Source organism: Macaca nemestrina, chromosome 15, assembly GCF_043159975.1.
Source record: "Macaca nemestrina isolate mMacNem1 chromosome 15, mMacNem.hap1, whole genome shotgun sequence".
NCBI classification, from domain to species: domain Eukaryota; kingdom Metazoa; phylum Chordata; class Mammalia; order Primates; family Cercopithecidae; genus Macaca; species Macaca nemestrina.
Genome location: NC_092139.1, coordinates 50,040,730 through 50,058,718, shown reverse-complemented (window position 1 = coordinate 50,058,718; position 17,989 = coordinate 50,040,730). Strand labels below are relative to the sequence as shown.

Sequence of the window (17,989 nt, the reverse complement as noted above, 5' to 3'; positions counted from 1 at the left end):
TTGCAGGTATGTTATGTAAATGAAATTGCTAGACAAAGATCCAGCCCCAGGAAATTTAAAGTAGTGGAGGGCACACTCTCAATTTGTAGCCTGTAGTGTGCAATAAGAATGCAGCATGAGCTTTTAGCTTGATGTCCTTGGCTTTTGTCACCTGGCCATTTAGTATTAATACTGTATAACAGCAGATACAGTATTGCAGTTTCCACAGAAGTGATTACACAATGTGAGTGTTCCCTCAGAAGCCAAGTAAAAGGGGCTGTTAGCTTCATGAGTTTTCATGAAATAGACTTAGCTAAGTGCTAATTCAGGCCAACAGATTCCGGGCGCTGTGTTCTGACTGCGATGCCCCTACAGCTTTCTATGGGAATTTCTGTTGTGCTTCATTTTCTCCCAGGGTTCTCACGGCTAAGCCAGGATTCACCATGCAGCCTGACTTGGCCCCTTGTAAAATTCCACAAGTGTGAAATACTAAATTCATGTGGGACCAGACTGGACAAGAATGTCCTGAACTTGGCTCTCCCATTGCCTTCTCAGTGCTTTATGAACCAGGTTTAATCCACTTTCCTGCCTTTCTTCCCACCACCTGCTCATTCCAGCTGCCCCATTGACATGGATCAGGTAACCCAACTGGAAAGGCCTCCTGTCACCATAGCAGGGATAACAGAGGCAAGTTGTTAATACTCACACTTAATCCTGTTTTCTTGTCAGAGTCCTTTAACAATGGCAACGATGACAATAGTCATGAGGCAAGCCATGAAGAATAACTGTGTGTACCTCAGATCCTGCTTTAAATGCTGTGTGTGCATTGTCATTTACTTTTCCAATAAAGAGTGCCATCGTCTACAGCTTACACATGAGGGAACTGAAGCCTGCAGTAGTTGTATGACCATTGGGGGTGAATGTCACACCGTCAGAAAGTGGCAGAGTTGTAAGTCAGACCTCAATCTTATCACCCATCTCTGAGCCACTTAGCCCTCTAGTCTTCTGACCATGCGTCTGCCACACAGGAAGGCCAGCTTGTCCCTTGCCACCCATTTAAATCTCACTCAGGCTTCAGGATACCACTCAAACCCTCCTTTGCTCTGTGGAATCTTTTTCACTGGCCACTGGCCCTGTGCTGAAGGGCAATTCTTAACAACCCCAGCAGGAGTTTTCTTAACTGTAAACATTGCTAATTGCCTGCCGACATCCAGCTCATTTGTTTTGTTTTGTTTTGTTTTGGCCATTGATAATACCCTATTAATATTGCTCCTCAATTCTTTGCCCACCACCAGGCCTCTGACATCATTTTTTTTTTTTTTTTTTTTTTTTTGCTTATGTCTTGTCTTTTGAAAATACTGTATGTTCCGCAAGTGGATGCTCTAGAAGTACTTGCTAATCAATAGACCAAGAAAGGGCTGAGTTAAACTGGGCACAGCCTCGTGTGGGTCTCCTGAGTGCTTACCCTCATGACCCTGTGATCCATGTCGGAAAGTTCAGAACTTGGCTTTCATGTTCAAGATAGAGCAGTCAGATTGCTGCTGGTGACACCAGAGGGTTGGCAACATCATGGTGTGTTGGCATCTGAAGGCAGAGTCTCTGATTTTTAGAGCTGAAGGAATTGAGGAAGATTAGTTGACGCTCTCATTTGATCCATGAGGCAATTGAGACCCATGTTTAAATAACTTCGCCAAGTTCACACAGTGAGTGGACTGCAGTCTCATGCTTCCTGAGCTCAAATTCACTGGCAAGCTTGGCCCTCTGGCCTGATGGCCCTGGATTCAAGTATGCCTGGGCCGGTGGGAGAAAGACCTTACATATATTTGACCTCATATAGATGTATCATTTATCATTGGAGGTAAATTTTATGGTTTATTTTAGTTTCTCATGGAACTCAACCTACTTTCCTAGGCCTGTCTTTTCTGCTTCCCCTTCCCATGCCCTCTGCCTCCGCGCAAAGTGGATGCCTGGTTTTCATGGCCTGCCCCATTGCTCATATTGCTTTCTGCACTTAGATAATCTGCCATCATCTCCAAATGCCTCCATTCCCACTGGCCTCTGGAGACTCAACTTAGAACTGCCTTGACTGAACTTTCTCCTAGATTTGTGGTTTTAAAAACTCTTTAAAATATAGATCTTTTTCGTCAAACGTAAGTATTTACCAGAACCCTGATATGTAGTCCACAACCAACTCTTGTTGAAGCAGGAGTTACAGGCCTCAGAATCCTACACACCTACCTCTAGGACTTGTTTGGAGCACAGTGGAGAGATCTTTGCTCTTGATGGTCAAATTTACTCTACCTTCTGGATGCCTCCAGTCCTCGTCCTGAACCCTTCTTGTGGCCCATTGGCACTTTATGTCTTGTCTTATGGGTATGTGGCACCTTTTCTACTAGAAGGTAAAGTTCTTTGTACACAGAGGACAGATCTTGATCCCCCATGTTGTCTAAAACAATGTCTCACACAGTAAGGATGATCAGGAAATACTATTAATGAATGAATTATGTGGCTCCTATCTGTGTAGGTTAGAATATGAAATCCAGCAGCTGAAGCAGAAGATTTATGAGGCCGATGGTGTTCAAAAAAGTCATCATGGGACCCCGGAAGGGAAGGTGGCTTCTTCCAGCTTGCCAGTCAGTGCTGAAAAATCACACCTGGTTCCCCTCATGGATGCCAGGTACTGGACATGAAAGTGATTCCAGGCTTCTCATTTGATGTGACTCAAGGATTCATTGTTTCTCTATTGAACTACTTTGTATCTGGAGGGCTGTATTAAGGGCAACAGGTAGTACACGTGCTTGAGATGTGCTCTGCCTTCATCTGCCATTGGCCTGCCAGTGGTAGGGTAAGGGGTGGTTTCGAGAAAGTCAAGGACTTGAGACCTGGCTAGCCAGATCCATCTTGTTGCAGGTACAGTTGTCCCTTGATATCTGCATAGGATTGGTTTCAGGACGCCTCTTTGATACAAAATCCACACATTCTGAAGTCCCCCTGTTAGCCGTCTGGAGCCTGCAGTTAGAAAAAGTTGCCCTCCTTACATGTTCAATCTGTGTACAGTTGTGGATATGAAACCACTAATAGGGAGGTCCAGCTGTATTTATTGGAAAAAATTCACATATCAGTGGACCTGTGCTGTTCAAACCTGTGTTGTTCAAGGGTCAAGTGTGGTTTGAATGAGAGGATGGAATGAAAAGTTGCAGGGGAACCAGCTCATCCAGCACAAAGTGAGACAAGGCCAGGTTGACAAAAACAAAGACCTAGAATTAACTTAACTCTACCAAGGAGGAGGACCTTGTGTTGACAGTTAATTTATATGTCATGGATTACTAATAGATGAAGTTTGTTATAAAAACTAGTATATTCAGAATGATTGTGAGTATAATAAATCTATATCTAATGTTACTTTAGTTAAGTGATTTTCAGCTTAGGTGGCATTGTGTGTTGCTCTGTGGCTTAGAGCCCTTAGAAAAATCAGCTTAATTATTCTTTGCCTATCAGAAAACAATGATTATTATTCTTCACTCCATTTAAACATGGAAACATTTGAAATTGGGCAGTCTTGAACCCTAGATGTTAGGAGATATATATTTGGATATCAAAATGTACTCAGAATGGCATGAACCTCATATCCCACAGGGCTAGTTTCAAATTTAAGTGAGTATCAGGGGTGATAAGTTGTAAATGGCCTTCACTCATGTTCAGTAGCACACAATTTTCAGTGGCACACAATTTTGTTTTCAATATTGAAAGATAAACATTGCGCTTTATTTGGGCTCTTTTACCTAAAATTTTAATCTCTTTGCCTAGCATTTTAGAAAATCTTTTCTCTTTGTTCTGTAGTATAGAAATGATTACAGGATTATGCATGTGTTTATGCAGATTTACTTATTTATTTAGTGAATGTGCTAACATATAAACATGGAAACCATTTAATTTAAAATAATCCATCCGGCTGGGTGTGGTGGCTCACACCTGTAATCCCAGCACTTTGGGAGGCCGAACTGGACAGATCACCTGAGGTCATGAGCTTGAAACCAGCCTGACCAACATAGTGAAACCCTGTCTCCACTAAAAATACAAAAATTAGCCAGGTGTGGTGGCGGGTACCTGTAACCCCAGCTACCTGGGAGGCTAAGGCAGGAGACTCACTTGAACCCGGGAGGCGGAGGTTGCAGTGAGTGGAGATCACACCACAACCCTCCAGGCTGGGAGACAAGAGTGAGACTCCATCTCAAAAATAGTAATAATCCATCTAATCAGTACCTGTAGAATTGGAGGAGGGGAGTCTAGAACAGAATGACTTCCATTTGGGCACTCTCTGCCACTAGAAAGATTTTCGATGAAGATAAACTTCTCTAGTCTCTCTGGTTCCTCCAGGTGGAATGACCTAAAAACAGTGAGGTGGAACGACCAGAGATTAGACCAAAATCCACTGAGGTGGTCAGGGCTGATAGTTTTACTTCATACAACTTCACCTACATTTTATGAGATATCAGATAATAAGTTGACACTGCTTCAACAGTCAGCGGTGTTTGGCCTCATCTCTATCCTGGTCCTGTCCTAGGCATTTTGGAAGGCAGAGACCTTTAAGATGTGGTCTTGCTGGCTAGGCACAGAGAACCCATTTAGAGAGACAAGACAGACTGGGAATACAAGTATGCAAGACGTTGTTCAATCTGAATGAGGAAGATTCGTAGAGAGTATGTCCATCTCTTGCTTATTTTTTTTTCTTTTTTGGTAATTCTCATACATGACCTTGAGATGTGAGAAATAACTATCATCTGTATTATCCTTTTCTGTATGAGGAACCCAAGGCTCTGTGAATAAAATGTTCTGTCTTGGCGTCAGATCACAGACCGCAGAGCCTTCTGAAGCCAGTGACTGATTTCTCCCATCCTACAGCAAGAATTCCACTAAGGACTTGGATAGGATCACTTAGTCTCCTTTCCATTCCCAGTAGTCTATTACTTGTTCAGTTCTGCCTCATTTGGGCAAAAGCCAGATGGTGAACACGTAGCACCAGATTTCTTGAAAAAAGTAAAAATGTTGAAGTTCTCAAGTTGTTGTTAGGTTTGGCATTTAGAATGAGATTGCTCCCTGTCATGAAGGGCATAGTAAATAAAGGATCTCAGAATGTCCTGTGCGGTTAGAAGTGTCAGTTCTACTCCATCTCCATTGTGTTTCAGGATCAGTGCTTACATTGAAGAAGAAGTCCAAAGACGCCTTCAGGATTTGCATCGTGTGATTAGTGAAGACTGTAGTACATCTGCAGACATGATGAAGGTAAGCTGAAGGAGCCAAATAACACGAAGTAACACGTTCATTCATCTTTCTTTTTTCCTTTTTTCTTTTCTTTTTTTTTTTTTTGAGACTGAGTCTTGCTCTGTCAAGCAGGCTGGAGTGCAATGGCACCATCTTGGCTCACTGCAACCTCCACCTCCCAGTTCAAACGACTCGCATGCCTCAGCCTTCCGAGTAGCTGGGACTATAGGCGCCCACCACCACACCTGGCTAATTTTTGTATTTTTAGTAGACAGGGTTTCTACCACCATGTTGGCCAGGCTGGTCTCAAACTCCTGACCTCAAGTGATCCGCCCGCCTCGGCTTCCCAAAGTGCTGGGATTACAGGCATGAGCCACCGCACTCAGCCCATTAATCTTTCAAGATGACCTTGAAGATAAGTTTTTGGGGGTAGTGGTGGTGGGTTCTTTTGTTTTCCAGTGAGAAAATTCAGATGTGGAATGTTCTAGCAAAAATATTAAATATTACTTGGGCAGAGTGTAACAGTTTATAAATAGTATTAATTCAAAAGTAACTTTATTTTATAGTTTTATAATTCTGTGACAACTTTTAAGCGATTATTATAAAGTCTAAAATACTTTTAATTCTACATGCAACATTCTTCTGTTTTCTTCCAGAATACTTCCAAATTCCATATTTATTTAATTTACTAATTATCCAAAATATAAATAGAATTTTGACTTTTAGAAGATACATATTTGTGACAAGTCTATATTGAAATAAAGACCGTGCATTTCTATCCTGCAAATTAAGAAATGCCCTAAGGAAATCTTGTTTTTAATACTATTCTTAGAATTTTAGGATTAGGAGTAATAGTTCAGTTCTCTGATGGCAGATGGATCAATAGAGTCGTGTTTATCTTGGGGATATAAATTATTTAGAAGGGTTGTCATTGTTGAATGACAAGTATGTTTATTTAGATTTCCATTCCCATAAATACTTGTAATCGAATCAGTCCCCCGCCCCATAAACTTGCTATAATTTAATATAGAGGGCTTTTTATTTTCTTTTCAGGATAATGAGAAACTTCACAATGGCACCATTCAACGTAAACTAAAATATGAGGTAGGTAATGATTTTTCAGATTGATAGGGTCGCCTTAAATTATGGCATGCTTATGTGATTACATTTTCTTAATGTTTAGTTGCATAATTAGAATTTTGAGGTCCCAACGAGATTAATGGCTAATAGGGAAGGCAAGCTATTATACGGACTTAAAATTAAACGGAATCCTGCAGATTGAAACTGCTTTGACTTTATTTGAATGGCATGTAGCTGTGGTGGAGCTTTGCCCAGTTTTTCATTTGTGACAGTATATTTTCCCTTGGTCTGCATTTAAAAGGCAGAATTATATAATCAGAATCAGATATGGGGTTTGGAAATGAAACTCCGTACTCCTCCTGTCCATTTTATAGACTGTGAGTTGGCAGTAGTACAAAGGAAACACTCTTGATTGATTAACTTGTTTCTCTGGTGGATTGTCAAACCAAGGTTTATTTGGGCATGCAATTTGTAAGATTTCACTGATATTTTCCTCCACTAAGAGGCATGTCCCTCCCATATATTTGTAAATTTTAAAAAATCAACCCCCAAAAAATAGTAGGTGATGGAAATTTTCCAGATAGTGTTCATACATTACTGAACAGACAGCAAGAGGTGGATATTCACAGAGGCTGAGCTGACTTTGGCCGCAGCCACGCCCTCCTGCCAGTCATCCAGTAATGATGTGAACTTCCCCTGGATACCCATCTCCCTCCTCTACAGAGCAAGCCACTGGCTTTCATTTCTTTGTGTCCCCAGTAGCTTGCACATAGCGGGTGCACAGTAGTCCTTCCATGGTGATGACTTGTAGATAACAGTAATGGTAATTCCCGTTAATGTTCATGGAAACATTTGATTCCCATGAAACAAACCAAAAGGAGAGAGAAATGTAACCTGGGCTAGAACACTTGGGCATTTCTTTTGGCCTTGCTATCTGATTTTCATTAAGTTTGCCTTTATTGCGTTTTGGACATATGATCATGGACTTATTTTCATAACTAAATTTGACCTTCTAAACATTGAATCAGAGGGCTTGGAATTTATTGTAGGGAAAATGAAATATTAGATCAAGAAGTGGGTACTGTGGATCAATCCCATACAATGTATTTCTATTAAAATTCTCAGTGATTTATAATATATATAATATGGAAAATTGATGTTCTATGGATGAATCAGATAATCAATTCTTTAATCATGTATCAATACGAATGGCTTAGGCTTTTTATTTAACCTCTGAATTAATCTACCCAATGAAACCAATGACAAGAATCATCATGTGCAAAAGAATCACAGAAAGAGATACCACATCCCCATTTTCAACTTTTTTTGACACCTTGAACAGAAAAGGCAGTTTTGCCCAGCATGGTATCTTGACCCACTTCTGCCCAGAGATGCCACTGAGACTTCCAGCCTCATTAGAGAGGAGAGGAGGGAGGTGGATCAGAACGACCCCTGGGATCATCCCATGCTGTGGAGCATCTCAGGCCCTAAAATAACTTCCTCGGCATCACAAGAGAGAACTCACCAGCAAAGGGATCAGTCCTCAGTACCTGAGGTATTCCAGGACAGTGAAAACAAATATTGTCATCCCGAGCCTGCTGGCCATTTTGAACCAAAATGTTTTAGTCTACCTAAAATCTCTTTTCTTAATGAAAGTAACACCGATGATGCAGAAGATTTTCAGAGTAAGTCAGAAAATTTCAGTGAGCTGATGACTCATAAAGATGAACACAGCTTGAGAGTCAAGTCCAGTTGGACTTTGCTGCAACACACATCCCAAGAAGTGTCTATAAATAGTGGAGGCAAGCAGGCCAGGCAAGGCAAGGTGCTCCGCTTGGTTCTGTCTGAAGGCATTTCCCATGAGGAGAGAGCATCCTGCAGTGCCCTGCAGAGTGTACTGGCCTCTGAGTTTTATAGTGAGCAGCAAGGTGAGGAAGAGTTGGATGCTAAAAAAATGAGCTCATCAGAGTCACTGATAAATATCAGAACAGAAGGAAACAACGGACTGGGATATTTTTACCACAAGTTCTCAGACCTTTATAAAGATACCAGCAGTCACCTGCTTCAGGCTGGCACAAAAGCGATCAGCCAAGCCAGGCTCGTGGGGAGTCTGTGTGCCCCAAGGGGGCTCCCCTCCCAGGTAACAACATTCGTCAGAAGCCTGCCATTTCTGAAGCACTTAGCCCCACACATGCCCTTGAAGATTGACATGCAGTCAACAGAATCTCATTCTCCGGAAGCTGTGTTTGGCAGCAGCAAGAGCGAAGCTGCAGAGAGCCTGAGGCCAGCAGAGGGTGCGGCGCCTTATCTGGCGTCTACCTTTGCAGCTGCAGGTTTACCGGGTTCCTCGCCAAGCTCTGTTTTTCACCTGGAATATGAAGATGCCAGAAAGAGCTCTGCATTTAAGCAGAGCCTTGTGCAATTCCCGGACCAAATGCTGAAACTTCAAGAGTGGCCTTTGAAAGACCTTCTTAGGCGTGTGACTTGTTCTCTACCAGAACCTTTGGGCAACATGAACGAAGTCAAAGGCATTTACTGGCTTGCTGTTGCTAACTGCACGGCACCTGACCCTCAACCAGCATGTTTGCTCCTGCTTCAGTCAACTTTATGTGCTTTGGTCCTGTCAGATAGTCTCCTTGGCTCAATGAGCGTTTTTCATGCTCTACCTCTCTCAGGTCTACAGGAGATTCAGATTGGCTTTGGTGGACAGAGTATTCGATTCCTGAGCTCTGCAGAGGGTCTTCTGCTCACTGTGTTCAGTTACAACAAATACCTGTCTCAACAGCTGTGTCGTGACCTCCTGTGTGTCCTGATGCCGGAGCCTGATGCCGCTGCCTGCGCTAATCATCCCTTGCTCCAGCAAGATCTGGTTCAGCTTTCTCTTGATTGGAAAGCGGAAATCCCTGATTTAGTTTTGCCAAATGGAGTTCAGGTGTCATCCAAATTCCAGACTACCTTGGTTGACATGATTTACTTTCTTCATGGAAATATGGAAGGCAATGTCCCTTCCCTGGCAGAAGTTCAGTTACTGCTCTATACAACAGTGAAAGTCGTGGGTGACTCTGGCCGTGACCAGTGCCGGTCGCTAGTCCTTCTGAACACCCACATTGCACTGGTGAAGGAAGACTGTGTTTTTTATCCACGCACTCAATCTCAAAACATTCCTCCTCCAGGTGCACAATTTGATGTGATCAAATGCCATGCTTTAAGTGAATTCAGGTGTGCTGTTGTTCCAGAAAAGAAAAATGTGTCAACAGTAGAACTAGTCTTCTTACCGAAACTCAAACCTTCAGTGGGTTCCAGAAATAGTCCACCTGAGCACCTTCAGGAATCCTCAGATGTCCAGTTGTTCACCACCCCATTGTATCTTCAAGGCAGTCAGAATGTCACACATGAGGTCTGGAAACTTACTTTCAATTCTCAAGATGAGGCTCTTTGGCTAATCTCACATTTGACAAGACTCTAAGGTGGAGACTTTTAAAGATGCACTACATGTTTTTTGAGATCATAATAAAATAAGCATTGTGAAAACAGTCAAGGCAACATGAATATCTCCGTGTAGCTAATTGAATTGGAACTGGAAAGATGCAGACCTCTGAAATTGAAAATGTAAATATTTTAAATATCTACAATAAAATAAAAACAGCTAATAGCAGAGCCCTGATAAAATATCTTTATGACCACCTTGCTTCATTTTCTCGAAACTCAGGCTTATAAATTTGTGCCTGCCTCGTTATTTGTGAGGTGATTAAAGCATTTCTGATTGTTTGGCTTCATGTCGATTTATAGTGGGGTGGCTTGGAATCTGTCTGTGCCTGCTGGATTCCAGCAGGCTAATTTGTGCTGCCTGAAAAAGTGTCCAGTCTGGCAGTGACCTTCATTGACATCCTTGGTTTCAGCTGTGATTAGGATAGTTATGTAGCAGAAAACATTAGTGATGCGTCAAGCTTCCTATGAGGACCCAGGGATTTGAAGTGTCCTCCCATCACCATGGTATGCGGAATCGAGACAGTGATGCATGCCCTGCAGTGTCTTCTTCCTCAGTTAATTGCCTTTACCTTCCTCCTTTCATACTTCTTGATGATTCCCTTCTAACCCTTGCTATTTCAGCTCCTCACTTGTTGGTGTACCTACGACTATTCCACCTAACCCGTATCCCCCCCCACCACCATATTCCAGTTCTTTCTCAGAACTTTTGTCTCTCTGTCCTGTAAGTCTCTTTATCTCAGAGTCTCACTTTGTTCTCGTGGCTTCTTTCTGCTGTCTTGTCAAATATATAGTCCCCTTAGAGGCACCTGCCTCTGGTATCTCACCCAGCCACCACTTACAACCTTTGATCGAGGTCTCCTGCTGGCCCTGGCCCCAGCTGGTCAGTTCGGTGGCCTCCCTTCTCAGACAAGTTCCCTGCTGCATCTGCCCAGTGTGGGGCTTCTCTCTCCATGAAGGTCCACCCAGTAGTCAGCTGCCTCCTCCTAGGTGAGAGGCTTCAAACTGTACTCTTCAGGGTCTCTAGCTCCTCTGATCAACCCTTTCGGTCCCCCTCTGTCCAAAAATCCTATCAGGTTACACGTTTTGTATTTGTTTTTAATTTCATCTGACCCTAGTTGCTCTGCCACTGTTCTCCCCTCTCAGGTGTGTGTTCTCCTAAATCCAGAGTTCTCAGAAGGAAGGAGATGTGCTTCTGCCTTTGCTTCTGTCTTGCTCCGCCCACTCTCCATCCACTCTCAGCCGAACCATCTTTAGCCCACGGTAGCTCTCAGTGGATGTTGGACGCAGCTGAGTGAGTCAGTGATTCTGCTGGCATGGAAGGGGCATTTTCTATTCTGGTCAAATCTCTGGATAAGTGCAACATAAATGTTGTAGTGCCTTCTTCATTTCTGTTCCTAATCAATGACAGAAATGGTGTCAAAGCTTAACACACGCAGAAACTTACTATCTTCTTTTGGCCAGGAAGTGCTCGTCTTCCCTCTTTCCCCTGTCGGAAGAATTGACAAGCTACCTACACTGGGTCTACATTCCCACATATTTTCCTCTACCTAGTGTTGCAGACACCAACAGGAAAAGACAGGGAATTGAAGAATGTGTTACGATCTGCAGACCGGTGGCTGCAGCCATGTCTGCTTCTGACCAGTGGAGGCATTTGGTTTTTTAAGGCAATTGGATTCTCATGTTTTTAGGTTGAGCATGTTTTTGTCACTTCCAAAGCACCCTCTACCCCCATACATAAATACTGTTTTACCTTATACCTAAAGGCTTTTAACTCGTTGATGAGGACATCATTAAAATTAGTCACTAATTTGTCATTATCTTAGTTGGTAGGTCATCTTCCATTATGAACAAACACTCCTAAAACGTACCATGGTAGTTTTCTAATATCTTATCAATAATATTTCTCCTAATTTATTTTTTTTTTACTTGTTAAAACTAATATATTTTGCATTCCTTTTTTCTTCTTAAGTTGTTCCACCCAGTATTTTCTCGTATTTTCTTGATAAGAAAAACAGAGTTATACTGCAGTAGTCTTGTGCAAGTTAACAAAGAAAAACAATTAATGATTATGAAGGGCTGAGGGAATAGACTTTAAGATGCCAGCAGAGGGATGCCATGGTCAGGAAGAAGGGAGTGATGAATAAACAGTACATAATTTTAACAAAGAGTATTAACTATTAGACAGATGTGCTTATTCGCACAGGCACAGAAGCGTAATTCCACCATGTTGTAAATCATGGTCTTTAGGATTTCTCAGAGATGGAACATGCAGCAGATATGAGCATTGTATAAAAATCGTATCACTCATTATAACTTCTGCAGTCTGCTTTATGATCGAAGAAGGCCACAGTGAGGATCATGTTCAGATTGCACCACATAATAGAAGCAGCTTGCAGCATTCAGATTCCGCGTGTCACTTCTCTCACCTAAGCATACTTTGTACCTTGAGATAAGATATAGTTCCTGGGTGTGAGAGTTTGATTTACTGTCTGTGAAATAAGTATTAAGGGGGTCGTGATGCCTGTGAAAGCCAGTGGAGTATTGTTGTTGCCATTATCCACTGTGGCTTCAATCCTAGCGGCTCCCTCTGCTGCGGCTTCAATCCTAGCAGCTCCCTCTGCTCATTTCTTCAGGAGTTTGTCTAAGCCCACGGCACCCCTAGAGTGGAGCAACTACGAGAGTCAGAGTATTCAGCCTACTGTAACGACATCTCGGCTGTCATGAGTTTCTGAATCAGAAAAAAATAGACGCATGCATTCTTGGTTATGTGGCATTCTGCATTGTTACAGTATAGGCATAAACATTTATATTGTGGGACTTCTTAATACATTCTAGACAATAGCTCTTTGAATACTTTTGAAATAGTGATTTCATCTGAATTTGATTAAAATCCATTTTGCGCACAGCTGCCTGTTTTACAGACTTGTGGTTGGCAGGATGAATTTATTTAGTCTTTGTTGAAAAACATTTCAAAACAGTGTGTCTCCCTGTTCTCATTACTTTAAAAATGTGCTTGCATCCCTTTGGAAGAGAGTACTTACGCCTTCCAGCAGTAGTAATTACAGTAATTTTTGCTTACATTCTCTTTCCCAGATGATTTAAAGCTTTGTATGATAAATAGATTAGAGCCACTTTTATTAATGCTTCTTTGATGATCAACCCAGCTTATTGGATAGACCAGTTTCTAATGAGGTCATTTTGTTAATTTAGTTACACAATTTCCAGTATGTAGCTTAGACAACTCTGCCTCATTCCTTAGAATATCTCCTGTGACAGATGTTATATCAGTCTGCGATTGCCAAATAACAAACAACACCCCCCCCCCAAATTTCAGTGGCACATTAAAAATGTTTTTATTTTATTCTGCTGCTTTGCAAGTAGATTGGAGTGGCTGTGCTGTAGGCTGCAGGTCATCTGTTGCTCAGCCAGGGTTGGTCTGCTCCGCACATGTCATTTTGGGATCTATTCAGAAGGGGCAGTAGCCATCGTGGTGATGACAGAAACACAGAAGGGCAGTCCTGCAAGCCTTTGCCTGTGTCTGCTAACATCTAACTGGCCAACACAAGTCACATGACCAAGCCCCAAATCAAGGGGCAAGGAAGCCTCCATCCATCAAGAGGCCATGGTAAGACTCTGGATATGTACGGCTACTACAGGGAGAGAAGAACTGGGACCGGCAATTAATTTTCCATGGATGTATTATGTCAAGGTTCCCAAAGCTCTATTAAAAGATAAGACTCGGATGAAACTTGTAGGACTTCTCCCTAATGGAAACATTCAGGTACCGGGATAGTGTGCCCTAGGACCTTTTAAGTTACCTATTCAATTTGAGTACCTCCATGGATGAGCTGATTGCTTTCTACCTCTGAAGCAGTTTATTCATTGGGAACTGCTCTTACTGTTACACCATTCTTTCCATAATCTCCCTTATTGTGATCTCCATCTGCATAGTCGGCAGAGTCTGTTCATCCATGGCACCCTCTGTTGCAGAATAAAACAAATGTATTTTGCAATCTGCATTATACACAACCCTTCAGAGAAGACATTTCTTGTATGTCTGCCTCCTCTGATTTTTCTCCTTTACCTCCAACACCCTTCCGTCTCTCCACTGTTTCTTACACAATACATTTTTCAAACCATCACCATCAAATCTCTGGTTAAGGATGCACTGTTGTGGTATGCCTTCTTTATGAGGAATGGAATTGAATAAACTAGTTGATGAGAATGAAGGAGATTCTATTATAAGTCACTCCTCCTGCCTTTTAATATCTGGTTAAAATCTTTTGTTGCTGAAGGTGCAGTGGGTTATAGGGATGACAGCAATCCCAGTCACTGTTTATATTGTGGTTTACAATGTATAGGACTTCTTGTTCATATTTTGTTCCTTTTGATACTTACGGTGATTCTACTAGAATGCAGGAATTCACATTGAACTCCATTTCAGATTTGGAAATTTAGACTCAAAAAGGATTACTAGGTTGAGAACTGGGACTTAAATCCAGACTTTTCTACTCTAGAATATATATATTTGTCCACAGTGCCAAAACTATTTCATAGTCACTGTTATTCCTGACATTGGTAAAATTTTTTATAGATTTTTTTTATAGGAATGACTATGCTGAAATATATATTTCCAAGTATTGCTAAGTTGATTCTTAACTGACTTGTAAATTTATTTTCTTGGAATTCTAGACATTAACAATTATTTCTGTCTGTATGAGTTGTTGTTTTCAAGGATTGCCTTACAAGTTTCTTTTCAATTCCTTTTATTTCCTTGTATGGATCTTATTTCTCCTCTTTGCACTCTGTGTTTTCAGCTCTGTAAAAGAAAGCTTAGACACAGTCATAGTGTGAATATGGTGCACGTAAGTTTGTATGATTACTTGACTGGAAGTGCATTCCTGCCTTTTATTTTCTCCTGGGCCTCGCATTCAGCATGGTTTGAACCAAAGCCAGGGCTCAGCAAAAAATCAGTGAGTGAACATCAGTGGTACTTTTCATGATTAATCAATGACACTGTACCGTTATAATAGAAGGGAGAATATCCGCTTTTCCTTGAGGGTCCTAACCTGTCTGTATTCATGCTTAATAGTGAGAGCCACTTAGCAGTTGTTGCTACATTATCAGCCAGGTATAATAGACCCCACATTTAATCTTTTTAAAATCAGCCATTAATTGATACATTGTTCAAAGATGATGACCACTTAATATAATCTGGTGATCTAGAGAAAAATAGTGACACTTTTAATAGTTTCAGGTTGAAACATTAATCCAATATTCAGTATTTCCAAACCTTGAAACAATTTTGGTCAGCTCAGATCTTTGTAGAAGAACTAATTGATTCTGGTGAGAATCATGGATTGGAAATGTCAACTAAACCTTTTAGATTTACCCAAAGGCCACTAAACTTAAGGTATTCTACAAGTACCAGTATCCAACAGTTTGCCATCTTCTGGGTAACTTATCCCTCAGGATAGATGTATATATCAAAACTTGTATTTGTTTGCTGATGTGAGTCTTCCAAACTCACTTTAGAAATGAGATAATGTTAGCACTGTTTCTCCACACCAGGCTGTCGTTAAGTCCCGTCCTTCACAGGGATGGACAGGATGTGCCTGTATGGCCACGTCTTGGCAAAATCCAGTTCTGTTGTATTTGCCAAGCCTTCAAAGGTAAGAGTAGTGTTAATTAAGACAAGATCCCCTTATAGCAAAGGCAGGCTTCTCTACTGGAAATGGATAGGAACCTGTCTGGTTATTTACCATATACATCATTTGTGCTTGTTCCTGCATGTTATCTTTCTTCCCTGTTTCTTACAACCTGGCTGATGTTGGAGGCTATAACAAATCTCCATCATCTCTTTCCCCAAATCTCCATTGTCTCTTTCTCCAAATCTCCACTTTCAAATTGTTGGGGCGTAATAGGTACTCGAGACACAGTAGCTCTAATGAGAACTATCAGTATAGTATGTGTAGTTGAAGAAAGGAAGGATTAGAAATATGTGCTATGGTTGGAACAGGGACAGGAGAATTTGTAACTTTGTTAAATCTAATAAAAAGCCAGATTTGCCTGTATTTCAGAAGCAAAGCTTGGCTGTGGGCTCCTGGAGGTTAGATGGCAGTCCTTAGGCCAGACCTTGTCATGATCAGTGTAGACTGAATTTGACCATCTGGTACATAATTAGAATGTTTGGGACAACTGTTGATGACTCCCTGAGGACTTGGACTGTTTCATGTTCTCTGAGAGCCCGCGGTGATCTGAGTGGATATTAGTGCCACTTCCTGTTCATTTCCTCAATTTGTTGCTTTTGAAGGAAATGGCCTGAGTAGTAAAAGAAGACTTTGAACTGAATATTTACAGTGTACCTTATGTTCTGCCTATTTCTTTCAGCTAAGGACAGTGTTTCACCAAAGTGGAAAAACAGCATATTTGTTGCCACAGAGCATTATTTCATTAAAAGCTGTCAGAAAAAATATTTTTTGTATTTAACTTTTAAAGATATTTCTTTTAAAGATATTTCTTATGTACAGATATGTGATTCAAGTTACCAATTATCTACTTTTTCTTCACTTTTTATTTCTAAATAGGACGACTCCATGGCACATTTAAAATTGCTTATACTGTCTTCTGTACTCATCCATGCCAGTTCTGCCCACGGAGAGATGTTCCGAACACCTCCTACTCCAGTGCCATCAACTTCCCCTTCAGAGTCTAAGAATCTTTTTTGTCACATATAGGGAAACTGTGACAGATTCCAAAATAAATAATGCCATCGAGATATAAAAGCTCCCATAAATAATGGCATATAATGGGATACAGCAAACATTTGCATGTCTAGTATAAACCTCAAGATACTCAAAATATAGCCACTTTCAAATCAAAAATAAATTTAAGAGACATTTATGTTAGCTTTACTTCCTGTCCAGTATAAACATAGTTTAGGAGAATGTCAAGAATTTTTTACACTGTACCCCGAGAATTCCACATTTCTCATGAAATTGACTTCATAAAATAATGTTTACAAATTCACACCACAGTGATGATTTGATGGGAACACATTTTGATTTTTGAATTTATGCATTTGCTCAGATCCCTACCTTGTATTTTAGTTATTCATTTCTGTAGCTGTTCATTTCTGTACACTCATTAATATTTAGTTCATATGAAATCAGTAAGATTGAAGTAAACTGTAGCCAAGGGTGATAGTGGGGACTCTGGCAGTATTTCTCGTCCAGTATGATATGTAATGAAGAGAAATGTCTTTCTTCTCTGCAGAGGATCCTGTTACGCTTCACTGTCTGGTCCTGTTTGGGACAGTAGCTCTTATATACAGCCAAGGGCCGCGTATTGGTCCAGGCAGTTGCTAGTGTGTCAAAGACTGCCCTAGATTGAGGTGGGCTACGTAAATATTATAAGATCTACTCATTCTCAAATATCTGGTCCCTACTCAATTCACTTGCCCAGTGAAATTGTCAAAGGCAGGGATTTTTTTTTTTTTTTTTTTTTTTTTGTGAAGAATCTATGAGCCTGAGCCTCAAGCAGCTTTCCTTGTATTAGGGATTGGTTTCACCCTGGTACATACTTAGAAATGGAGAACTCTCCAGTTGTATTAGTCTGTTCTTGCCTTGCTATAAATACCCAAGACTGGGTAATTTATAAGAAGAGAGGTTTAAGGTTCTGCAGGCTGTGTAGAAAGTATAGCACGGGCTTTTTATTCGGGGGAAGCCTCGGGAAGATCACAATCATGGTGGAAGGTGAAGGAAAAGCAGGTGTATCCCATGGTGGGAGCAGGAGCAAGAGAAAGAGTGGGAGGGAGGTGCCACATGCTTTCAAATGACCAGATCTGGTGAGAACTCACTCATTATCGCAAAGACTGCACCAAGCCCTAAGAGATCCCCCCATGTGACCCAAATACCTCCCACGGCGCCTACCTCCAACACCAAGAATATTGCAACTCCTCGTGAGATTTGGATGGGGCCAAATATCCAGACCATATCACCAGTCATAAAATGCCCGGACCATCAGTTCCAGTCTTACCTCATTTTAAAAACTGACTTATGAAAAAAGAAAGTTCAGGTCGCAAATCTACCTTTACAATATAAATCCATGTAGAATAGAAACATCAAATGTTTGTTCCAAGCATGTGCACTTGAGAAAAACTGAAGGTCTTAGAAATTAC

The 17,989-nt window shown here is 41.2% G+C and overlaps 1 protein-coding gene across 7 annotated transcripts in view; it reads left to right on the top strand.

The window, feature by feature from the left end:
- The window catches only part of LOC105486875 (kinesin family member 16B), a 310,777-nt gene that overhangs the window by 202,512 nt on the left and 90,276 nt on the right, over positions 1-17,989 (top strand). For 3 of the 7 annotated variants that reach the window (XM_011749957.3, XM_011749955.3, XM_011749956.3), the window contains 3 exons: positions 2,504-2,656; positions 5,166-5,262; positions 6,295-6,345. In XM_011749957.3, coding sequence (XP_011748259.2) covers positions 2,504-2,656; positions 5,166-5,262; positions 6,295-6,345 — 301 coding nt within the window. Of the gene's footprint in view, positions 1-2,503; positions 2,657-5,165; positions 5,263-6,294; positions 6,346-7,663; positions 16,209-17,989 lie in introns of those variants that run through there. The other 4 variants (XM_071079696.1, XM_011749954.3, XM_011749953.2 and 1 more) reach the window with 2 other exon arrangements.